The 26,910-nt window shown below is 37.8% G+C and overlaps 1 protein-coding gene across 2 annotated transcripts; it reads left to right on the top strand.

The window, feature by feature from the left end:
* The first annotated feature begins 669 nt into the window (after positions 1-669).
* Positions 670-26,538, top strand: LOC135645535 (PH, RCC1 and FYVE domains-containing protein 1-like). Of its 2 annotated transcripts, XM_065164018.1 has the most exons (9): positions 670-1,124; positions 4,850-4,936; positions 10,891-10,980; positions 13,022-13,102; positions 13,209-13,403; positions 13,480-15,615; positions 22,288-22,434; positions 25,296-25,663; positions 26,038-26,538. In XM_065164018.1, exons 1-9 carry the CDS (start codon positions 1,071-1,073, stop codon positions 26,168-26,170), a joined length of 3,291 nt encoding a protein of 1,096 aa, XP_065020090.1. In that variant the 5' UTR covers positions 670-1,070; the 3' UTR covers positions 26,171-26,538. The 2 variants fall into 2 exon arrangements, 1 of the variants encoding a protein (XP_065020090.1); XR_010498819.1 differs by lacking the exon at positions 26,038-26,538 and having other exon boundaries at positions 13,480-15,688; positions 25,296-25,435.
* Positions 26,539-26,910: the final 372 nt, after the last annotated feature.

The raw sequence follows: 26,910 nt of genomic DNA, 5'->3' as shown, positions 1-26,910 counted from the left end.
GCCTGTTACAAGACCTCAGATTCTTTAAATGCTGCTTACTTGACATTGACGCTAATAACGGAAGCTCAAATTTTCGAGTAATGGAAGCTAATAATTTGAGAAAAAAAAAAAAAGTACTTTCGTTCGGTCGTGATGACATTCCTCCCTCCATGGAGGCCCTGAATAATTAATTTACCATTAAACCTTATGGCAAAGCAATGATTACTATCTTTATTTACAACACCCATCCCTTGACTGCTAGTTATCAACCGGGCTCATGTCCCTCGCCAACTCACGCTTAAAAAGAACAACGCCATTATTATTATCATAAGCTTCTGGCCACCACCAAATCCCAAGCGATCACCGTCACACTGACGGTGAGATGACCCTGCATCGAAGCGGAGGACCGAACCACACAAGTTAGACGAGAGGGCTCTTTCCGAAATAGATTAAAGTTATGGGACTATTGCGCAAGTAAAAGTTGATAACTGACCGCACGAGTTAGACGCGATGGACTGTTTGTTTAAGTAAGAATAAGAGCGAAGCTTTGGTTAATCGAGGGTCATATTAATTTTTAATTTTGTATTCGTATTAGCAACTATTCGTAAAAATGGACTTCCTAAAACCTATAATCGAAAAATCAAAGCCAAAGCGAGGAAGGGGGGGGGGGGGGGGGGGGGGGGGAGCAGTCATCTCTGTTCATAAATATCTTTTGTACGAGGTCCCTAATCGTGAATCAGATTTCCTAAATGGATCAACTTGCTAGATCAACAGCTACAAGGAAAAATTACAGCTAAGTGAAGCCAGGAAGGGGAGCGCTTTTCAAATCCCATCTCTTTCCTCTTCCCTCTGTTAAGATCCGAACAAGTGCTCCGAAACAGGAATTTTTTCTACTAATCGGAATCGAGGCTGGGTTTTGATGGATCAAGGATGCATTTGGAGCATTTCGTAATGCTTAGATCTTCCCACAAGTGATTTTCATTGGATTAACGATTTGGAGGCCTCGTTTGTGACACAGCTGCGGGGGGGTTTTGATTTCTCTTGTGAGAAGCAGAAAGATTGAAGCTTGATGGTCGGTTGCGGCTGCGGTTATGGCGGCGGCGGATCGCGGCAGGGCGGGCCACGTGGAGAGGGACATCGAGCAGGTAAAGTTTACGGATACCCCGTGAAATATTTTTCTTTGGTTTGTGTGATTGAACTGGAAAAAAGTTGGGAGTCCTTTTGTTGTTGTTGTTGCCACGGCGATCACAGTCGTCCATATTGCTAGCTTTCGTTGTTATTCTCTAAAATGCTATTTTTGCTTGCATTTGTAGACTTTGGCGTGTGTCCTAGTACAAATTACAAGCTGTCGTACTAGTCTCAGGGTTGGAGTATTCAGTTTTCGGTTACAGCTCCCATATATATTAGTTGAAGTATTCTCACAGTTTTTTGCAAATTGAACTTTGTTTTTTTTTTATTTACGAGGGTACATTAAAAACTAAATGCTCCTCTGGAAGTGATTAAATTCTTGTAACGACAGTCGACCACTCTTAGATTCATTAGTGTTTATCGATGCTGCTAGATGATGTGGTATTTTTGAAGCCCTAACCAGAATGTTGACTGCTATTTGTGTTAGTTGCTCCCTAACTTACTCATTCCTGATGAGTTTGCTTTTCTGGGGAGTACTTAAGGGACGTTAGGGGGAAAATAGAGGACAGTGAGATTCCTATCATTGAATAAAAAACATAAGACTAGAAAGACTAGGTAGAAAATCAGATGAACCAAAAGAAGTAAGAGTGAGAATTTCTTATATTTGTTCAGCTACATGCACATGAAATATACATCTAAAACTGCTATGTGCATGTCAATATTGCTTTCCTCTTCTCATTGATTACTGCAGTAGGTTATGTCTTATTGCTAAGTTTTCTTTGCACTAAAGAACCACTGGCTGAGGTCGTGAGAGAGTTGTTCCAGGCATTTATATTGTTAAAGCATAAATGCAAAGTGAAAATATTCTTATCTAATAAGAACCCTTTATGGAGGTAACTAGGCCATTCTAGAAATTGTGCATTTTATAAGATTTTTCCCTAACCAATTTTTATCCTGACAAGAACGAAAAAGTGATGCTGCTTTTATGGTTTTGGTTCTCTTTCATCCAATTTCGTGTGGAGCAGTGTCCATAACTTCTGTTTGGTGTTCTTAGTTTTCTATCGTTTGGTTTTCAGAGTTTGGTATGATCACATGAAGAGTCCTTGTTTTTCATTTGGAGAGGGAGAGGAGGCCTATTAATTGTTTCAGATGGTGCCAATAAAACTCACTAGCAAGTCCTTAAATTTCTTGACTACCTATCATATGGTATGTATTTGGTGATTTGGGTGGACAACACTTGGGAAAAGGAGGAAACTGATTTCTGCAATACAGCTGAAAACTGATCTTGGTCCCATTACTGTTCACATAGTTGGAGAATTTAGCTTCAACTTATTAGCCATATATTTATCTTCGTTGATTTGACCAGAGGAGGAAATGGCCGCAGCACTATATAAACATTGCTCCACTGAACATGTTAGGTCTGTGATACAACTGAAAACTTATTTTGGTTCTATTACTGTTTATATAGTTGGAGAATTTAGCTTCATCTATTTCTTAAACATATAAAATCTGCATTTATCAAACAGATTGGTCATGATGTATCATAGTGTGGCATCTACAGAGCCCCTTAAGCCTTACTTTTGTTTTAATTTCCCTAGTCTTGTTGTTGGCATATTGTGCCTATTTTGGAATTATTCTCTTGGTGTGCCCAATATTTTATCTTATGATCAATTTGGGTGAAGCCTATGTGTATGTTGTATCATAGGTCATTAGGTCTACTTTAGGTCAATATTTTCAGGATTTTAACTATTTTTATCCTCAAACAAGAGAAATATGTTCAGAGTCTTATTGAATTGGAGTGCCTCCTAGAAGGGGCACAACTGGTTTTTACATAAGCCAATAAATATTTCTTTTTATAGTTCTATTATATTCAATTTAGCTGACATGGAAAAAAAATTTGGCTGGCCAGTAGCTTCAGTTTTATACATATTCATGAGTCCTAGTTGGTGAGAGAATATGATATTGTTGTTCAGCTGGTCCTTGATATACCAAAGCTTTCTCAGGGTTTGAAAGGCCCTTATCTCTCTTCTCATCTGTTTTCCTGTATTTTTCACTACTTTTGTACCTTTTCCTCTCTGGTATCTCTACTATGGACATACTTTCTCTCTTCAATAAAATAAGTTGCCATTCTTCTGTTTTTAGGCACTCTAAAATTCTAAATAACCCAGAACTTCTCTTCTGATATCTTGGCCCACCATCTATTATCTTTCAGTTGTGCATTACTGCTGAATTCTGACCATGACAGGCCTTTATAATAGAAGATATAGATTCTGGTCGGCTGTTTATCTAGATTACGTCCCTCTAAAGTAATAAGATGAAGTTCACTTTGAACTTTATCCTTGATAAGTTCCGTCTGATCTCCCTTTTTTACCATAATGGTATTCTATCATGGTATATATATACTCACACACATATACATACATATATATATATCTATATATATATGTGTATGAATATACATATATATGCATATATATACATTTATATATATATGCATATATATACATGTATACATATATATATGTATATATACATATATATATGTATATATATGTGTGTATATATATATATGTATATATACATACATATGAATATATATATATACACACATATATATACATATATATATGTATATATATACATATATATATATATATATACGTATATATATATACATATATATATATATATACGTATGTATATGTATATATATATGTATATATATATATGTATATATATACATATATATATATATACATATATATATATATATATACATACATATACATATATACATACATATACATATATACATACATATACATATATACATACATATACATATATACATATATATATATATACATATATACATACATATATACATATATACATATATATGGTTTTAAGAGTCCAAAAGTTTGTCCGTTATGTTATTTTGTCTATTTGCTGCCTCCTTTTTCTTGTTCCATACATTTTAGTCAAATATGCAGTGTTAAATTTTAAGCAAATTATATATACAGAGAGCTAATAGATAAAAATATAACAAGTCAGAAAAAGAAATACATGTACTTAGCTTTTTTGTTGGATAATTTTTGTTGCTTGGTGCCAGTTGTTTTCCATTGAAATATGTCTTAAGCATATGTCTAATTTTCATGATAATTTTCTGTTTTCTGTGTCATATTATGTCTGAGTTTTTTTTTTTCCTGAGGAAATGTCTGAGATATTAAATATATATGTTTCAAATTTAAACTTTCAGTTTGCTGATGCTCTGTCGGACTGTTTCTAGAGCCAGACTATGGATTCTAGTAACTCCCAACTTAATGTTTTAGTTAAAAATTGAAAAGTTGTCCTGGGATTTCAATAAATAAATTTTTAGTAAAAAAGCAAAGAAAACATTTTGCAGTGGTACTAGAGTCAATTTTATTAGAGAGTGGACACTGACCTCAGCATCCAATTGAAAAATACAACTTTTTTGAAACTTCAAATGGTAATATCTTATTGGGCATATTCTCTTACCATTTTTATGCACAGATATTATCTACATAGTAATATGCCTAAACTATGCTGTTTATCTTAATGGACATTCTCTTATCTTTTCTGTGGACAAATATTATCTAAATAATAATATGCCTAAACTTCATTGTTTTCCTAGTGGACATGCTCTAATCTGGCTATGTTTCAGAACAGTCGAACTTGTCTTGCATAACAAACAACATGATTTTCTTTTCATCTCTCACAGGCTATTACTGCTCTGAAGAAAGGAGCATACTTGCTAAAGTATGGACGCAGAGGAAAACCCAAGTTTTGCCCATTTAGATTATCCAATGTAAGCTTTGTATATTTGTCCAGGAATTCAGATTCTCACATTTCAAGATTGCTAATATATTTTCCAGTTTTACTTACAAGTCTTTGTTTGTCTTTTCTCTTTTGCCTTTATGTCATGTAAATAAAAAACAATAGCCTTAGTTACTGTACAATTCTGTTTTGCTGACAGCTAAAGACTATACAATATATGATCATTTTTTATTAAAGCTTTCGCATATGGTCTTTTATTTGCCCGAGAAAAAAAACACACTGTATTCACTTTATATAATAGTTGGTAATTGATATTGATTTTTTTACATGTGAATGGTTCAATTATGATATCTCATGTTTAATCTTGTTTGCCTGTAAGAAAATTATTCGTGAGAGCCTTAACAAGTGGAGCTCACATCACCTCATTTAATCCAAGATTTAAGGGACTTGGATCAAGTTCTGTTGACCGTTGACTCTAGATATTAGGATTGAGATTGATCGTGATACCTGATTAATGGATAGAAGTCAATTTTGGTAATTATCAGACATGTATAACCAAGGTATCAAGGAATCTAGTGACTAGCACCATTTAGTAAAATTGGAAAAAAAATCATATGCCAAGCAATATTGAGCTTGATGAATTAAAAGTTGGTTCTAGTACCGATGCAGACCAATGACCAGATCATTATGGTACTTGTATGAGGTGATGTACTGACATTTGGTACGGGTCGATATCAGCTGGTATCACCTAGACCAAAGAGCATGATCTATCTAAACCACTGAAACCTTTATATACTAGATGGATGTCAATCCAACAGTGAATCAAGATGCAGATTAGTCCAATTTGGATGGTTTGGGTTCGGTTCACCTCTCGGTAACCTCTAGCATCGGACTTACCTCCTAGTTTAGGCCTGATAACATGTTTGAACTAGGTAGTAAGCTAACACGGGTTCCTTTTTTTCATATATTTGGTTGTATTTATTTTGTCTCTCTCTTGAATTAGGAGAGTCTTTATCCTTAGCGCAAGTATCGCCCACTACTCGTCACCCAATACTTCTTTTCCTCTTCTTTTTCTTCTCCTCTCTTCTTTCTCATCCTCTTACTCTGCCCCTTGCCTCCTCTTCTCCTCCTCCTCCTCCTTTTCCATCCTTCTTGATGTGACTGGTATGCTAGCATACCGTGTGTTGATACATAAAGTACATACTAGATCCATACTGGTCTGGCCAGCAACTAGTACTGGTTTGGTATCTAAGATTTTTAAACGATGCCAAAGAGAGAGAAAGAAGAGGGGAGGAGGAAAAGAGGAGAAAGAGAAGAAGAGGAGGAATGGGTGATATAAGATACTAGAAGAGAAGAGGGGAGGAGGAAGAGAGGGAAAGAGAGAAAGAAAAGTGTGAGATTAGAGAGTAGTGTAAGATACTAGAAGAGAAGATGTAATTCTTTTTATTCAAATATGAAGTGTTTCATCCATTGACATGCCTTACTATTTATAGGGGTTTAGGAGTCTTACTATAATCAATGTAGGCAATGATTCCCTCCTAGGGAATTTGTTTGTCTTTTAGAAATCCAAAATGTGAATTCTATGAGACCTAAACAGTTTTGAAACAACTTCGTGCACTTAATAAAAGAGTTCATTTAATATAAAAGTAGAGTCCTGAGGTTAGCACCTAGAAAGACTAAAAAGACTTCAATTTTTCATAAAACTCTTAAGAGTTTCTAGGCTAACTAATTGATGACTTTTTGCTGATTTCTTTATCTAGAATAAACTTTTTTCAAATTCTTTATAAAGCTAGATGATGCCCCATCATTCTCCCCTAGTGAAAAGAATTCGACCTCGGAGAGTGATTTGTAAGGTATGGTCCATTAAGTCTGGTGTAAAGTCATGAAGTTCCTCAAAAGTAATTTAAGTGGCATCGGAAGCTGGACGATCATGACACTTGATAAGAAAGTATAAAGTGATGTTAGTATCAGACATAAGAAGGAGGTTATCAAGAATGATGTTACGTCAACCTTGTGTTGTGAGAGAGTAGGTCCTTTAGTAGGATTGTCACTTGGAGGGACACTAGTAGCCATATAAGGAGACTCAAAAGCAAGGATTGCAATTTTGTACCGTACCGGAGTTTTGATCTTAGCTCGGTATGGTATGGTACAAGCGTACCGCTCGATATATATATATATATATATATATATATATATATATATATATATATATATATGAAAGTTAAAAAATAAAAAAAGGAGGCGACGTCGTCTCGTTTCTTCTCCCCACGTAGGGAGAAGAAATCGCGGGGAGAAAGAGGCGGTTTTTTCTCCCACGCACGGTTTCTTCTCCCCGTGTGGGGAACAGTTTCTTCTCCCCACCGAGGCTTCTGCTCCTTACGCGGATGAGGAGAAGTTGTCGGCGATGCCTCGACGACGTCGCCTCGTTTCTTCTCCCCGTGTGGGGAACAATTTCTTCTCCCCGCCAAGGCTTCTTCTCCCCGTACGGATGAGGAGAAGTCACCTACGATGTCGAGGCCTCGTCGCCTCAGACGAGGAGGAGGCGACATCTCATCTGCGACAACGGATCAGGATCATCAAGGGAGAGCGGCGCCGGATCTCCAGTTCTCCCTTTTCTTCTCCCTCTTCTTCCTCCTCTCTCGGCTAATACCGCTCGGTAGTGGGCGACAATGGTCAAAATCGACCGTTACCGACCGATTGGTGCGGAAACAACCCCAATCGATGGTACCATCCGGTAGCGGGCGGTTCTCGTACCGGTTTGCTGGCGGGCTGGTACGTACCGCCCGGTACAGATGGTATCATTCAAAATTAAAATCCTTGCTCAAAAGTACCATGATATGGAGTTAAATCCGGATTAATATTTAAGTCAGAAGGCAAATCGAGTATATATGCTTTAGATCCCAATTTTTGGATAATGGGAAAAGGACCAATGTCTTGGGCATACAACTTCTTGAATGAGTTTTTGGGGAATCTCTCAAGGCAAATGCGAACAAAGACATAATCATCAACTTGAAACTCTTGACTTATACGATGTGCATTGGTAGTAAGTTTGTAACTTTTATTACTTAGGGCAAGTTTATGTTGAATCTTAGCATGCAAATCATGAATATGTTGAGTGGAAAAGTGAGCTAGTTCTGAGGCACGATAGTCAAATATAAGTGGTGCAAGGTCAATGCGTGTGCGAGGAGTATGGTTGAGGACAACTTCAAATAGACCTTTTTCAGTGGAGCGGTTGACTGAGTTATAGTATGCAAACTTTATCATGGGTATTGTTAAGACCAAATTTCCTAGTTTCTCCCAAACTAAATATCTAAGAAGATTTCCCAAGGAATGATTAATAATCTCAATTTGACCATCTATTTGAGGGTGAAAGGCTAAAGAGAACTTCAATGTTGTGCCAAACAATTTTCATATCCCTATTAAATATCATAGTTGAGGGTAAACTGTGTGACTTAACCATTTATCGAAAAAACAATTTAGCAATGTGTGAAGCATTGTTGGTCTTGTTACATGAGATAAAATGAGTCATTTTTGAAAATCGATTAACAACATAACCAGAATAGAGTCATGGCCATGGGCTGTTTTGGGAGATACAAGGAAAAAAAATCTTTAACTCACATCTTGCCATGGTGAATATGGAATAAGTAATGGGGGTGTATAGGTTAGTATTGTGCTTATGAGTTTTGGTAATTTGACAAGTGCGACATTACTCGAGCAACATCTAGCTTTATGGAAGGCTAGTAAAAGCTATCCTCAATTGATCAATGGTCTTGTCTCGTCCAAGATGATCCCCTAATCCACATACGTGTATTTCCCAAACAAGTCTCAATGGGAGGATCGAGAAACACACAATTTAGTAGACCGAAAAAGGTAACAATCTCTAAGGATGAAGTCCATATTTTCATGATAGTTTTCATCTTGGATTTCTTGATTGATATGGCCAAATTTTGGACATTGGGTATACTCTTCTTTTAATCATTTGAATCCTTTGACACTGATACTCATGTGATAAAACCCTAGGGCTTTATCTAAGAAAATATATGGGGATTTGGCCACTTCAAGGGGATTAATCTCCCTTTGATTTCTTCGAGGGGATCAACCTCCAAGTTGGTCAAAGGCTTTGAGTTTTATTTGATTACTTGAGAAAAATAGCCAAAGACATTACATATATATAGAGTTATTTAATCCTTAGTCAACTAGGACTAGGATTTCTAACAAAAATAAAAATAGCAATTCCTAATTTACTGCATTAAAGGACTCCTAACATAATAGGAAAAACTCAAAAACTCCTACCATAACTAGGAAAAACTAAATAGGAAAATAAAGATTAATATCAAATCCCTAAAATTAAGGACTCCTAAAATTAAGGAATCTTAACATTTCCCACCTCTCCAAAACAGTCTTGTCCTTAAGGCTGAGTAGCAACGAATTCTGGAAACTTTTCCTCCAATGCTTTGTAAGACTTCCAAGTGGCATATTCAATTGGTAAGTTGGCTCATTGAACAAGCACCTTAGTGACAGGATATCTATAACGCGTCATAACACGTCGATCAAGTATGGCTTGAGATAGGATTTGAACCTCACTAATAGAAGAAATATCTGACAAATAGTGTTGCACCACATCATCCTCACCTAACTTCTTTTTAAGACCATTATTATTAAAGCACCAAATTACATAAGTAGAGAGTATTTGATCATCAAAATGGTAACTAAATAGAAAACACAAAAGTCAAATATCTATTAATTCGAGAATTCTAATGATCATCAAGGTCCACCACATCATCATCATCGATATCATCCATGTGCTTATCTATTTTACCACTTATTTTTTATCATTCAATCATTCCTCTATTTTATCATAATCAAGTTCCTTCTTTTCAACATGTACTATCTTTAACTTGATGTTGTTTCTCTCGTCTATGTTGTTGCTTGTTGTCTTTCAGATGTCCTTGTTCTCCCAACCACAGCTGCCCTTGGTATATCACATCATGTCAAAGTGTGATAATTAAAAACTAAATCATCTTCTGCATTTGACGTGTTAGCATCTATCTCTCAACTAATCATTCATTTAAATCATCAATTTTATTTAGAGAAATAGGATCAATGACATTCCACAAATCAAGATGTGTCTTAAAGTGCTTACTTGTACTTAATCTACACTAGATTATATAATGTTTGATATTTCAGCTGGTTTATCTTCTTTATATAAATTTGTTGCATGAACTCAAGATCAAAGTGGTATATATGGAACATACAAAACAAATTGTGTGTGGGAGGCAGGGTAAAAGCTTATTGGGTCAGAAGCTTAGGTTAGTATTAGGCAAGCTCCTAGTCACACAATGCCTCAACTAAGGCTCTTGCCTACATGATGGCTGGTTGAAGGCCCTTGCCTAGATGTTGCCTAGTTGAAGGTGCCTTGCCTAGGTTCTCTTCAGGTGCCGTGGCCTCACCTCACCTTCCCTGAGCGTCTAGATGAACACTTCAACACCTCATGACAACACTGTTCTCATTGCTAATCTTAGTAGAAATTTTAGGAAATTTATATACTCCCGCATTTGCTCTAAAGATATGAGACCTACTGTGGCTGACATTGAATAGGATAGGGAAATTAAGCCATAGGAGCTGTATTTGAAGAGTTAAAGGGATATGTTCAGATGAATTTTGAGGATGAGGAGTTGTGAAGAAAGAAAAGCTTTCTTCCATGATGCTTCGTAACTACATTATAAGGGGTATAAGCCCATGAGGTTATGCTTGAGTTTTGTTATTATTTTTAACCCGTAAACTCAATAACAGTTTCCCTCTTTGCTCTTTTTTAGGGACCTCCTATCTTCCATGAATTTGAGAAAATAATTGGTAGATGAACATGTGCACCTATAAAGAGTTCTTGGAAATCACTTGTTTGATACTACTATCAGCTGTCAGCATGTATTGTTTATTACTGTTTATTGATTGGTTGTTCATTTATGGCATTTTTGGTATTTTCAGGATGAGTCTGTACTAATATGGTTCTCGGGCAAAGAGGAGAAACATGTCAAACTAAGCCATGTAGCCAGAATCATGCCTGGACAACGCACTGTAAGTTCCTTTTTTGTGATAGCACAAGCCTTCAGAGCCTCAAAGTTTCACCAATTAAGAATTGTTGCATAAGTTATGGACTAAACTTTTTTCTTTTGCAAAAATATGAGTTACTATTCTTTTGAGAAGTATACTTGGAGCCATGGGGAAAATCCATTTGATCACATTAAATAGTCTCATTCTTGAAACTATAAATAAGCTTTAGTCGCAAAAAAGTTGACATTGCATTTCTGGATGATACATATTTCATAAGGAGACAGCAAAATATGCTGCTACCTTCCAGAGATATTTGTTTAGCTAGATTATTTCAGAAAATGATTGAACTTGTCACTTTGTTGCATGTCAAAACATCTACTCTTGAAACCAAATGTGTCTTCTTCTAATCTTATGCATATATCAAGTCAGTGGATGGATGCCAACATCATCCACTTTATATCTTATTTTGCTGACAGAATGTCATCCTTGGAAGTAATATGTTTTTGCCAGTTACTCCCATCTCAAGTGTCACCATGGATAACTGCTTCTTACTATGTTTGTCTACTGAATCTTTTTCTAACAGGTTTGTGCATATGTTTTAGAGACCAAGGAATCTTAGGGGAAGCCAATACATGTTTATGCATATGCATGACCTATCCTACTATTTTTGAGAATTGGTGAAATTTGCAACTAGTAGACTTTGAATATTCTTCTAGCCATAAAACTCCTTTCTTTCATTACTTTTTTTCTCTTTATCATTCTTCATTCTTGAAGATCATTGATTTATAGCTATTTTGCTGATAGTAACAGAATATCAGTATAAAAACTATTCTGTTTTAGAAAGGACCCATTCTGCTGTTTCCTGACCACCTTTTTTATACTGTCTGTTCACTGTGATACCAGTAACATATCTGCTGGATAGTTGTCACTGTTGTCTTTTCACCTACCATGTCTTCTTTCTTTGTCAGTGGATCACCTCACATGGTACTTGTATAATTAAAGGTATTGGATTCTGTTCATCATGAACGTACAACAAAATGTAAAAGGTTGGAACTCTAGTTCATCATAAGGGTATTTCATAGGGGTGGTTCATTTGTCCTGTTGGAGTTCTATTATTGTTTAAATCCTTAAAGAGAAAATTTGATGCTTCTCATTTCCACTTTATATAACTTTTGGATATCAATGGATGTTTATCCATTCATTTATGTAAACAGAAGTAGAATATTATGAAAAATATCATAGGTAGTTTCTGTTTCTCATCATGAAAAGCCATTAAAATGCTGAGGAATGCCATCCTGGTTGTATTATGTTTATTTATTTGATTTTGGGCCTTATTAGCAATTCCTGAATTATTTACCTATATGTATTATGTTTATTTATTTATATTCTATTTCTTAATTAGAGACCCTTTTGAAAGCCCTATGTATCTATTGTTCCTACATTGTTTCTTGATCACTTATTGAGATTTACCTTACATTACACTGAACTTCTCCAAAAATATGTTTTGCTATAATAAATTTTTGCAATTTCAGAGTTCCCTATTTCTTTATGATTAGTTATTAGAATCCACTTTATCTCTCTATTTGTTTTATCTAGATTCTAAAATACACCCATCAAATCTTATTTTTCTTAGAGAATTAATTTTTCACTATGCAGACTGTGGAATAACCACTAAAAACTAGCAAGCTGATAAATTTTCACTACAAACCTAATCCCCAATAAAGGTTTGATCATGTCATGGACTAATTGTTTGTCAAACAATGAAAAAAACCAGAAGATCCAAAGAAAAGGGTGAACCCAGTGCTCTATGCTCCCACCAATGCATGGTCTGATGAATCTAGGACCCTGCCTAATCAGTTAATGAGATATTATGCTGGCAAAAATGGATGAGACAACAAGGTGATCTGACAAAGACAGGTGTGAAGTGGTAATATTTTGAAGCAAATAGTCTTGAATAGTAATTTCTTAGTGACTTAACCAAATGGAAGTGAAAATGAATAATCCACTGAAAGAAAAAAATTTTTTTTCTAGAAAGATTGACTCCTAATACATATCTGTCTGTCAGGCAATTTTTCAGAGATACCGGCAACCTGAGAAGGAGCGCCAGTCATTTTCTCTCATATATAATGAGAGATCACTAGATCTTGTAAGTGTAGTCAAGACTTTGATAATTTTCTTAACTTGTCCTTTAGTAATTCTTAACATTTAAGCATCCATGTTGCTTTTTCTATTTTCAATTTTCTCTATGCAAGATATGTAAGGATAAAGATGAAGCTGAAGTCTGGTTTGCTGGTCTAAAAACATTGATATCACGCAGCCATTATCGGAGATGGAGAACAGAATCCAGAAGTGATGGAGTGTCATCTGGTACAAATAGTCCAAGAACATACACCCGTAGAAGTTCTCCTTTAAATTCTCCCTTTGGTAGCAGTGATAGCATGCAGAAGGTCCTCTATGCTCATCATTTTATCTTCTCTAACTTTGCTATTATGTAAGAAAATTGCTGAGTCATATTTAATCCAGGATGGCAGTGATACTCTTCGACTTCGAAGTCCATATGAAAGCCCCACAAAAAATGGGTTGGACAAGTCATTTTCTGAGGTTGTTTCATATGAAGTACCTCCAAAGTCTTTCTTTCCTTCAGATTCTGTTACTGAGTCACTCCACTCATTATCTTCTGGATGCTCAGACAGTATAAATGGGCATACAAGGGTCATTGCGACAGATGTATTTAGGGTCAGTCTGTCAAGTGCTGTAAGCTCATCCAGTCAAGGTTCAGGTCATGATGATGGAGACGCATTAGGGGATGTATTCATATGGGGTGAAGGGACCGGAAATGGGTTTCTAGGTGGTGGAAATCTGGGACTTGGTAGCTATTCAGTTATTAAAATGGACTCTCTTGTGCCAAAAGCCTTAGAATCTGCTGTAATACTAGATGTGCAAAATGTATCTTGTGGTGGGAGACATGCTGCTCTTGTCACCAAGCAAGGAGAGATTTATACTTGGGGCGAGGAGTCAGGAGGTAGGCTTGGGCATGGAGTAAAGACCGATGTCTCTCAACCAAGATTAGTTGATGCTCTTGTAAATATGAATATTGAACTTGTAGCCTGTGGAGAGCATCATACATGTGCTGTTACATTGTCTGGTGACCTTTACACCTGGGGTGATGGTACTTCTACACTAGGGCTCCTTGGGAATGGAAATGAAATGAGCCACTGGCTTCCAAAAATGGTTAGTGGACCCTTGGAGGGTATACATGTTTCATCAGTTTCTTGTGGACCTTGGCATACATCTGTTGTAACCTCTTCAGGGCAACTGTTCACCTTTGGAGATGGAACGTTTGGTGTCCTAGGTCATGGAGATCGCAGAAGTATTTCAGTACCTCGGGAAGTAGGATCCCTTAGGGGATTGCGCACAGTTCGAGCTGCTTGTGGTGTTTGGCATACTGCTGCGGTTGTAGAAGTTATTTCTGGAAATTCAAGTTCTAGCAACTGTTCTTCTGGGAAGCTATTTACATGGGGCGATGGTGACAAAGGACGACTTGGACATGGTGACAAAGAAAATAGACTAGTGCCTACATGTGTAGCTGCGTTGGTTGAACCAAACTTTTGTCAAGTTGCTTGTGGGCATAGCCTAACAGTGTCACTTACTACCTCAGGCCATGTTTACACAATGGGCAGTGCAGTTTATGGTCAACTTGGAAACCCTCAATCAGATGGAAAGCTCCCTGTGCGTGTTGAAGGGAAGCTCCTTAAGAACTTTGTCGAGGAGATTTCATGTGGTGCTTATCATGTTGCTGTCTTAACTTCAAGAACTGAAGTTTACACATGGGGTAAAGGAGCAAATGGTCGATTAGGACATCGTGATACTGATGACCGAAATTCCCCTACGTTAGTTGAAGCTTTAAAGGATAAACAAGTTAGAAATGTAGTTTGTGGCACTAATTTTACTGCAGCAATTTGTATCCATAAATGGGTGTCTGGAGTTGATCAGTCTATGTGCTCTGGCTGCTGTCTGCCTTTTAATTTTAAGAGAAAGCGTCATAACTGCTATAATTGTGCACTTGTTTTTTGCCATTCGTGCAGCAATAAGAAATCTCTTAGGGCTTCTATGGCACCAAATCCTCATAAACCATATCGTGTATGTGACAACTGCTTTATCAAGTTAAGCAAGCCCTTGGAAACTGACTCATCATCTCATTCTGCTGCTAGTAAACGAGGAAATATGATTCAGGGGTTCAGTGACATGATCGAGGAGGATAAATTGGATCCAAGATCAAATGTGCAAATCCATAGATTTTCTTCAATGGAGTCCTTTAAGCAAATGGAAAGTGGATTTTCTAAAAGGAACAAGAAATTTGAATTTATTAGCAGTCGCATTTCTCCAATCCCAAATGGAACTGCATGGTGGGGTGTCCTTAACATTTCAAAATCTTTTAATCCAGCATCTGGAACATCGAAAAAGTTCTTTTCAGCTTCTGTTCCTGGCTCAAGAATTGTTTCCAGAGCAACATCACCTGTTTCTAGAAGGGCCAGCCCCCCTCGTTCTACCACACCAAACCCAACTCTTCAGGGACTTACTTCTCTGAGAACCATTCTTGATGGTTCAAAGAGTGCAACTGACAGCATAAGCCAAGAGGTTCTGAAGTTAAGGGCTCAGGTAAATTTACAATGTCAAGCATCCGTAAGGATATATTTATGTTGCTTTCTGATCCAGCGTCCAATTACACTGGGTATGTTTGAACTACTGAGTACTTCCACACCTGCTTCAGCATATCTTTTGATAGATTTAAATGTGATATACTTGTTACTTTTCTGAGGAATATCTTAAAGTTTCCTTATTGATGTCAAAACTTTTCTGTCTCATCTTGATCTGCAATATGGATACTATGTTCAATCCAATTTGTAAAAGATAGATGTCCTTCGCCTCTTGGTACATCGATGCTACTTGTATTATACACTCATAGCTGCTGCTGTTATTTCAGTTTCCTGAATTTTGGCATACTTATTTAAAAGTTTTCTAGGTGCATATGCTACTATGTAATAGATCTGCATCTGAAATATTAGGTGCCGATACGTGGACTGCCACCTATTATATAACTAATTCAATATCTTTTCATAAATTTTGCTGCATTATATAATTTTGCTAATATTGGTTTTTAATGAATTCTGCAATATCTTTCCATCAGGAAAGCATAGTGTGTTACATCTGGGCCATCAAATAAATAGTTTTAAATTATATTTGCATGAGGTGAAGATTATTTATGAAGTTGGATTTTCTCTATATATGTGTGTATGATTGGCTTGTACATCTATTACTAGCATTTGAACTTTATTGTTCCAAAGTTGTATTCAAAATGGTAAGCATGTTGATGGAATCTAAGGAATACTATTTAAATTATAGTGAAGCCCCAACATGAGATTGTTCTAGCTTTATGAGTCACTACTTGAAAATTTCAAGGAATGAGAAAGAGTAAGGAAGAAAGAGGAGGAAGGGGAAAGAGTAAGGAAGAAGAAAAGACAACGAAGAGGTGAAAGTATACCTAAGAAGTCGACGGTGGGTGACGGGCAGTGGGCGACATGCAATGGGCTATCATGGACAAAGCTATAAATGAGGTGTTTGATATAATGCTTATGTATGTCCGTGTCTTTCGATTTTGTTCATGTTTTGCATAATATGTAGAGTGCTTGTAATAGGCTTGTAAACGTAGGTTGTATGCAATCGTCGCGTAGAGACAAAACTGCCCAAAAATAGGCTATCCAGATAGCTATTTTTGGGGTTTTTTAGCTCTGCAGAGTGGTGTGGAGTGTCAACCAGCACAACACCTAGGAGCTACCCGAGTGGTATATGACTGGATGGACCTTTGGGGTAGTGTCTAGAGCTAGTTCGCTGCCTTGTTTCGCAGTAGTGTTATGTGGGTACTTGTGGAGACTTCGGGATACGGCGGACCACTTTGGACCCTTTGTCGTGCGACTGTTTATAGCTTGTGAAGTCAATGTTTGTAACTTGCATTGTCTGTCAAATGTTTGCTGAAATGGTTGCTTGTGGATCCCGAGTTAAATGATTTCTCTGACTCGTCTTCTCTTTTGTAGGTCCTTAAAGGACCATAAGAGGTTTCGAGGAGGCTGACCCTTTGTGGACGAACACGCAAGGGTGCCGCACGACTTAGGCAAAACCAGCTAAGTCCATGCAAGATGGTATTAGAGCGGGATAAGCATACTTAGAAATACTTGGTAAGCAAACGTGGGGGACCTAGCGGGGCTATGTGGAGGGCAGCTAGCATGCACGACCGTTTGGGGGAAACAGGTGCAAAGACGTAGGGAAAGGAGTCACTTAGAGGAGTGAGCATCCGAGATTAACATTTAGAGGAATGACCAACCCTTTCGCGCAAGCAGCACCACAAGGACAAGTAAGCTATGAAGAACGTGTAGTGCACAAAGGTTGGGATGGTTGAGTTAGAGCTATGGCTCGATGTTGGCAACCAAACTTGACGGTGCTCAAGGCAAGTAGGGTGCTTGGCAACGAATGAGACTGTGTAAGGTGGGATGGGTTGCTCAACGATCAAAAGAGTTGTGTAAAATTCACAGAGGTGAGGGAAATTGCTAACTCGAAGAATTTGGTACTCATGCAAGGGCTTGTATGCGGACGATGGGTTACCCATGGCCATCCCAAGAAGACCGAAACTTAATGCCATGAAGCATTATAACTTTCTTTTCGACATGGGAAGAAAATATCTGTAGGAGATTGAAGTGTGCAGCGAGTTCAGCATATTGCTAGGCCTTGAGGGGCACACTGAGGGTTGTATTGGTGAAGAGTCATAATATAGCAAGTGCATTGAATAGTGCATAGTTTATTCAGTAAGGCGGAATAGTCCAAGAGGATGATGGTCTCCGAAACTTCCAGAGGGAAGGATGCGAAGAGAGAAGTTTCTCCAACGGGACAGATATCCAGGAGAGATAAGTCCTAGTTCTCCAGAGGGAGAATCATGTGCAACGGATTGCATATGTTGAAGTGTACGTTAAGATAATAACTCCACAAAGCTCAATGGACTGAGCGAGCAACGAGGAGTCATCGCATGATCTCGCACGAGATAATGTGTTGGTAGACACATTGCGAGATCAAGGGGGGGAGCGACTCAAGGCAACACTAAACGAAGGCACACGTAGAGTCAATATGAAGATCGGACTCAACTTGCATGGTGCTAAAGTTGAAGAGAGCTTTAAGACACATACACCTTATCTTGGTGAAGAAGTTGACAGAGGAACTAAGACGACTTAATTTACGGAGGCAAAGTTGGGGTCAAAAGGCCTTGGAACGAGGTAAGAGGACACGAAGGCGAGTACTCTTGAAGAATATACCGCAATGCTGCCTTTTGAGTTGCCGCGAAGGAAGCGATGCGCAGCGGAGATTGTGTTGGGGGGCAAAGGCCCAGGATCTAGACAATGGCGCACCAACTTCAACGAAGTCGGTAGACTTCAGGAGTTGCTAGGCACATGATGGACTGTCCTAGAGCTGTGCTTCGTTTGGGTGTGGCCCGAGAGCGAGTGGACGAAGGTGGATTGCCAAAGGAGTGAACACAATTGAAGGTGACGGAGGCCTTGCAATATGCTAGTAGAGGTCACACATAGAGAGATCACAGTCTGAGTTCATCCCATAAAGATCAGAATGCAATGGAGATATCACTAGGAGACGACATGGTGCAACGGATCATGGTGAATAGTTCGATGCGATGCGACACACACGGGAGAAGTCCTGCAAGGGACTTGATCATGCAGAGGTATGATCGGGAGCTGTTGGGAGCTCCACTTTGGTGAACAACATGACAACAAGAAGGGTTATGGATTCAAGGAGCGAATGTCATGGTATCGTAGAGGTAGGTCTTTTGTGCGTGCATTGAATTTTGCATCGGATAAAAGCCTTGATCATCAGCATATGGGGGTTATGTACCACCGAGAGGGAATTCCAAGTGCATGTACTAGTGAGTCCCATGAGGGGGACTTGATCATACAAAGGTATGATCAAAGCGGCTGGAGAGTCAGATTGCTCCAGATCTTATATTCGCTTAAGGGAGTCCGATAAGTTAGAGGACAAGGCCGAGTAAGCAAACATTGCAACTAAGGAAGCTAAGGAGAACATAATCAATGTGGGCCCTGTAACATGATGGCGGAGGCCATGTATGAGAGTTGTAGTCTGTCTTTCCATCGACCAAGGGGAATTGCTAAGAGAACATAGAGGTGTTAAAGCAGAGGTTCAAAAGGGGCGAGGAAGTGACGACGAGTCCAAAGGGACTCAGCTACCCAAAATTGAGCGTCGGTTAGAGAGGAGGTGGACTCGGAGGAGTTTCATAATGTCGCAGAGGTGGATCTATCGATTACGAAGAAAGGGACACTGATACGAGACAACAGATAGTATAGCCATAGGCATGACAACGCTATGGTATCGTAGAGGCGGGACTTCCGTGGAGTCATCAATCCCTTGCACTCATGGACGGAGAGCGTGTGGTCGTGAAAGGGGTCCGAGGAGGTAGAGAATGCAGAGGCAAACTCCAAGTATCGAGATAAGGCTGAAGGGCAAACAAGGCTGAAGGGTAGAGACTAGGGAACTTCGTAAGATCGGTGTTAATGGGCTTCTCATCAAAATAACCAAAAGTGGAGAACTTCGGGCTGATGTAGGAGTGCTCGACTAAGGAATGAAATAGGCAGTACGTGGTGTTGTACTTTTTCTACTCAGAGGAGTAGGCTGTAGAGATGATGGAGAAGACGGTACAATCCCAAAGACGATCAAAACTATTGAAGACTTGCTTCAAGTCAGGGTGAAATTTTACTCTTTACGGGCAAAACTTCTTGCAGTCCAAAAGTTCAATTGCAATGAGAAGGCGAATCACAATAGCTAACTCAACGCAAGGAGTACAAACACTTCGGGTGCTTCGGAAGTGTGAGCAAAGAACAGGTGAAGGCTAGTAACCAGCTCGATGCATGGAGCACAATCCTTAAGGAGGCGAGCGAAGTCGAGTAACCTTTGTCTTATAAACTTTTAAGAGAATGGGTGAAACTGAGTACCCCAGTTCTCTTATTTATCCAGCAAAGGAGTTTTGCACAGGTTCAAAGACCTCTCAAAGAAACTTAGTAGAAGACAATAGTTGTCAAATCCTTACTAATGGTGATCGGTGCTATCGAGAGTAGATTGTCCGTTTTATTTCCCAATAGAATACCAATTGAAAGTAAAAATGATGTAAACCTACTTGGAGACAACAATTGAGTAGAATAGAAATCAATGGGCAAATTTTGCGGGAGAAAAGACCCAAAAAACTTCAAAGTCTACAAGGCGATGTTCGTTAAAGCTCCAATAGAATCCACTCAGTTCAAGCGATATGAGATGTTTGAGAGATTGACGCATAACAAGGAACGTTTTATCCTTCAGCTGAAGTATCCGTAGGAACCAACAAGGATCAACACAACTCGATTGACCCTACACCAAAGTCAGAGTCATTTACGAGTTGAAGCAGTGTGGCGGATTAAAGTTCGACTACTAAAAAATAGTGGTGGAGTGCAAATGGGAGCCAAGAGACGCGTTGCAGCTAGAGCAGAAGATTGAAGATTGAAGATTCAACAAAGGCGAGGAGATACAGCGTCTGTAAAGGCTTCGACGAGGATGTCGAAGGGATAAATGGGAGAGAATGTCATGAACAAAGCTATAAACGAGATGTTTAATGTAATGCTCATGTATGTTCGTATCTTTTGGTTTTGTTCATACTTTGCACAACATGTAGAGGGCTTGTAATACGTTTGACAGCTTCATTTTAGTTGGCTTTGGTGGTCGTTTCAGGCTTGTAAATGTAGGTTGTATAGTCATCATGCAGAGGCAAAATTGCCTAGAAAATGGTCATCCAAGCAATCATTTTGGAGGTTTTCTTGCTCCGCAGAGTAGCGCGGAGTATCAACCAATACAACACCTAGGAGTTACTCAGGTGGCACATGGCTGGATTGGCATTTGGAGTAGTGTTTAGGGTTGATTTACTACCTTGTTTGGTAGTAGTGTCATATGAGCACTTGTGGGGCTGTGGCGGACCACCTTAGACCCTTTGTCGTGTGACCATTCAGAGCTTGTGAAGTCCATGTTTGTAACTTGTATTGTCTATCAAGTGTTTGCTGAAATGGCTGCTTGTGGATCTCGAGTTAAACGTTTTTTGTAACTCATCTTTTCTTTTGTAGGTCCTTAAGGGACCATAAAAGGTTTTGGGGAGGCTGATCCCTTGAGGATAGACACGCAAGGGTGCCACACAACTTAGGCAAAACCAGCTAAATCCGTGACAGGACAGCAAGTGGATAGGTGGAAGAGGATGATAGCAGGCATACGCTTCGCACATTGAGATGGAGAAGAGGGCTCGTGATCATGAGCCCTAATTGAACCAGCAACCTAGATTTTTAATTAGATCATAGAAGAAGTGCTATTTGACTTCTGAAATTTGCAACCCCTAAACTAACAAGATGTATTTAAAAGAAAAATAAATCAAAATATCCTGCATTAAGGAATTAGTTTATTCACAACCTCCGATTTGTTAATTAGACAACACTACTATGCGTTGGAATTTGAGAGATCCAGAGTGGAAATTGTTAAAGATAAAAAACAGAACCTGTAATTTTTAAGAAGAGCGTAACAGAAACCAAAGGTCCAGGGATTACTTCCAGTTCAAGATGCAATGCCTATTTCCTTCAAGAAACTCAGCTTCCAGTTAATTCAGATGGTATAGATAGCTTCTGTGCTGAGAACATCCAATTAAAGATGCCTAGTTAATGTCGCAGGGACTTGTGGTGGTTACTGAAGTGATTGCTAAGGGAAGATGCCATTCTGACATCATCAGAGAGATAGAACCATTAAACTCTAATTTGACTGTCCATTGAACCAGATCTCTTGCCAATTAACATGAATGGTGCATTTAAATACTGAACACACAAGTAATCACTCAAAAAATTACTTTATGAAAGTCAAACTGATTTCAATTTGAACTTGTTTCATATGGCGACTTTACCTGCATGCCAATAATAGGACTGATAAAGTATGCTATTTTAACATGCTGAAAATTTCTTGGTTTAAACATGGTATTTTGCATTTGGAAATTGTTTTTTTTTCATGTGGGTGAATGCTGCCAACTGGATAAAGAAATTAAATCTGTTGTTGAGTATCTTGTTTAGTTATCTATAGGTTCTTATATCAGGTAGAGATATCATGAGGTAACTGTAGTTTCTCACAGAGCTAGTCAAAGAATGATTTCTATATGGTTATATTAACATAGCGGTTGTAGTTCATTCATCTCTAGCAACATATTTGTAGGTGGCAAATCTTACTTATAAAGCTCAGCTTCAAGAGGTTGTGTTAGAGAGAACAACTAAACAATTGAAGGAAGCTATTTCAGTTGCTGGAGAAGAAGCTGCAAAATGCAAAGCGGCCAAAGAAGTAATCAAGTCACTCACTGCTCAAGTAAGGGTACTTGCTTTGAATGGCAAACATGTACTTCAATTATTATTTTAGTACAGAATTGATTTGCTGAAATATCATGCAGAGCTTAAAAAAGTTCTATATAAAGCAATATCCCTAAATGAATTAATTTATATTTTTATTTATAGTTTCTAGTAAATTTTTTTGATGTTTCCCTCATGTCTATATCGTTTTAAGCGATTCTTCCTCATTTTATTTGGATACATACTTAAGTATTCAAAAATAATTTATCTCGGTGATAGAAACTTTTGATATAAGTTGCTTGCTAACCACCCATAAGTCAAGTCCATGAAGCGCATTAGTCTAACAATTATCTTTTATATTTATTTTTTGGTCTTAAAGGTATTTTGACAATTATATAAAACTTATAACATCTCTCTTTACTTTAACCACTAAGTTTTAACTCTATTAACAATATCTATCTCCCAATCTTTAGTAATAGATCTAAAGGTACCTAAAACTTATTGAAACATCTTTTCCATCCTTAGTTCTTCCCTTAATATTACTAAAATTATATCTCATATATTCAACCTTAGTTTTACATATTTAAAACCTTTAGTTTAGAATTAGATTAGGTAGAATGAATTTTATTTAAATTCTTATTAATTAAAATAAATTATTAGCAAATAAAATACATCATGAAGATTTGCTATGCTGACCTATATTGGGCGGTATGTACTAGTCTGATAGGAGACCAGCACGTGGACCACCTTGTACCAGGCCGCCAATAACTGGGGACCCTATATCGCTCGATACGAGGTCTGTACTGGTCAGAATGATCGAAATCCGATTGTTACTGACCTGTACCAATCAGTAACAATCGGATTTCGATTGATACTGATCAATGGTTGGGATTTGTTGAATTCAAACGATCCATTTGATCATTTGAACTAAATCTAAGGGTTTTTAAACCCTTTCTTCCCCCTCGTTTTTCCCATTTCACTTTCTCTAACTCATCTACTCTCTCAATTACTTTCTCATTCACATATTTCTCTCATTCTCTCATTTGCACTCTCTTAAACTCTACAAAGCTTAAGTAGTCTCACTCACATTGAGTTAGACTACTCGAGGAACTAGAGACACCTAACTATCACAGTCGTTCGCCCAGTGTGTAAAAGCAAAGGCAAAGGGAAAGAAAGTAGCATCAGTTGTACCGTTGGAAAGAATCGAATAAGGCAACGAGACATCTTCTCAATTGCATTTAGTAACCCGCTCGGTCCGGAGACATGGCAGCAACATGGACAGCAGTGCCTCGACCAATGATGGCGGCGACGTTGGGGAGTCGATAGTCCCGTCTACACAATTTGAGGGTGGTGCATGGATCGAGGAGTAGTATTTTATGCATGCCATCCAAGATTCATATCATGGAGTTAAACGAGGTACTAGTTAAGTTTATATACGGAAGGGGAAGGGGATGACAGTGGAGGATTTTGAGCAGATATGATATAGCCTACACGACGTAGACACTTAGCAAAGCTTGTCGTATTCACGGTTATCATATTATGAAGAATCTTACGACTAATAGCAATACGGTGATCGATCTTATGATATGGAGGACCAAATCAATGGCAAAAGTAGAAGTTATGGCATTCTCCAACCTCTACACCAATATATGTCATAATCGTACTTACCTTAGGAGCCGCATCGGACACATGTGGTTCACAACGATCAAACTACGATTATCACCATATTGATGCATGAATAACATACGGTATATCAGTATAATATGTCATGGGATCAATTTCAGGATTAGGTCCGACAAACATATTAAATTGAAATACAGATACATAATATCGAGGACCTCGATCCATCGCCCAGAGAGTCTCATCATTCTTTTTAGTGGTAGAACCAAATATATTCATCAATCGATTACTTGATTTATTTGAACCTTAATATTTAAGTTGTTTAACAAATAATCTAACAATTCAAATAATTTCTTTTTGGATAATTCAATATTAACGGAAGGACAATCCGAAACATACCACAAAGCTACTCCTCAAAGCTTGAAAAATATATGTGCCACTAATCTTTCCTAATTTAAATTATTTTTACTAAAATTATATATAAATTATATTTATTTCTAACTTAGAAACCCTAATCTAACTTGTTTTTGTATTTTTTAGAAATTTTTGGAGCTATTTTTGGTCATTTTTTGTGTCATCGGTATGCCTTGCTATACCAACGCATAGTATATCGGTATGGACCGGTAAGGCGAACTTTGTATATAACTATTAAGTTTGTTCTTTACCAAAAAAAGAAACAAGATAAGGACTCCCTAAGGTTAATTTATACTAATAACCATACTATCATATTTATCTTTTATAACATCAATATAGTTAGTAGTTACAAACTTTCTTTTTGAAGATCTACCATAATAAATCTATTGAAGAGCTATTATAGCTTGTTTGTAAATCTGTAAAAATTATATGCAAGTCTTTCTTGGATTCATCTAAAAACCACATGCCAAACATTCAATCATCAAAAGAGGTTTTAAGTTAGGTTTCCAGTAGAGGATGATACGGCTGTCTTGAGCTATTACGCGCAGCTCATAGAGTGACATCCAAATGGTTTCTTACAACAGGCATCCGTTTCACTATGATGATTGAGAACTAGCTGCGAAACAATGTAATTGTGATGCCAGCATCCATAAGTTTTTTATACTCGTTGCATTTCCTGACCAAATAAATATTCTGTAATATAATTCACACTATTGAAGAGATTACATGACTGATTCTGGAAATTTTGTCCACAGGAATGTCATTTAGTAATTCTAGTCATTTGCATCTTGCACTGTTTGATTATGGTCTTACATCTTCCATCTGTTTCTGACATGTTTGCAATAGTTAAAGGACATGGCTGAAAGATTGCCAGTGGGAGCAGCTGAAAACAGTGAACTTTCTTCCTCGGCATCCTTCAACACTAGTCTCGACTCAAGTAGTTTTTCAGATGCAACTGCTGAGAAATTAAGCAGCCTGTTGACCTCTCGTGAAAAAGATGCAAATGGTTCCAGTGAAGTGCTAGGTTCCAATGGACAAAGTACCATTGGTAGTCGCAATAATCTAGGTACCCCAGTATCAAGGAATGGAAGTAAAGTGATCGATGCTGATCCCAATCATGAAACAGAATGGGTTGAGCAAGATGAGCCAGGTGTCTACATCACCCTTACTTCTTTGCCTGAAGGTGCGAGAGACCTAAAACGGGTTCGGTTTAGGTATGTCTATCTTGTCTTTTCAATTTCTGTCAAAAGCAGATAATACTAAAAATCTCTCACTACATCTGAAGGACATAGAGTTTGCTATTGTTGGTGTAGTGACAAGCCCAAACAATTGCAAGTTGGCATTAGTTAAGTTCTTCTTGCAGATGCTAAGTTGCAAGTATGACATCAGAACAGAGCATTTAAGATATATGTCTACATGCTTGCCAATAACCAATGTGACATCAATTATCTTTCATTGGTCAAAAGTGTGGCTTACAAATGCTTGTTAGAGACTTTGCTTCATATATTACTGTTATAAACAATTATGTACAAATCCAGTTACAACTTTTGATGGTTTTAAAAGCATTTTCGCATTGCTTCTTATACAGTCGCAAGCGGTTCAGTGAGAAGCAAGCAGAACAATGGTGGGCTGAGAACCGGGCTAGGGTATATGAGCAATACAGTGTGCGAACGGTTAACAGGTCCGCCCCAAGTGTCGGAAATAGTAAAAGATCTGATTAAGATTGACTAAAATAATATTTGCTTCTGAATTTGAGCCAAGTCAAAGCGATGACAAAGTTCTAACTTAATCTATTAATTTGTAAATGTCAGTAAATTTTATTTTTAGCCCCAGAAAATATTGGAGGGTCTGGATACAAAGCGAAGTCGTTTGTTGTCCATTTTTTACTTTTAGTTTTTTCTGCTTCAGTTTTCCTGTGTGGAAAGATAGAGTGGGTTTGAGCTTGAGGAATGTAAATCATTATTAGTGAGCTTGCTAATATTCTGCATTGTAAATGCAAAAGAAAATGCATTTTCTCCTCCCTCTTATTCGTCTCCCTTGATACTTTTTAATTTCAGTCGCTAGTAAATGTGAAGCCATTCTGGTCTAAGTCTCTGAAAAAAGAGATTGCACATGAAAGATGTTGATCTTCTACAGTTTGAATTGTTTTCATAAGTTGAATTTTGCAAAGGAATGTTTTTCTTTTGTTTTAGCTTATAATAGTTTGCCTCGGAAATTGTAGCAACGATAAGTTCCCACTGGCATCGAACTAAACAAAAACAGCCACCAATTTGTGGTTTTTTTTTAATGGAAAATGGAAATCGTTACCACGTTCTGGTATTGTTGAACAAGACAAATTGTCACTGACTTGTGCTACTGTTGACCAAGAAGAAGGTGTTGACATTAAAAGTCAACCAACACCTCTTCCATCTACGTTCTTCCCCAAGTGTGTGTGTGTTCCGAGTAGCTGAAACCTCAGTTT

Source organism: Musa acuminata, chromosome BXJ3-8 (genome assembly GCF_036884655.1).
Source record: "Musa acuminata AAA Group cultivar baxijiao chromosome BXJ3-8, Cavendish_Baxijiao_AAA, whole genome shotgun sequence".
Taxonomy (NCBI): Eukaryota; Viridiplantae; Streptophyta; class Magnoliopsida; order Zingiberales; family Musaceae; genus Musa; species Musa acuminata.
Note: the sequence above shows the minus strand (reverse complement) of the source record. Positions and strands in the feature narration are given on the sequence as shown.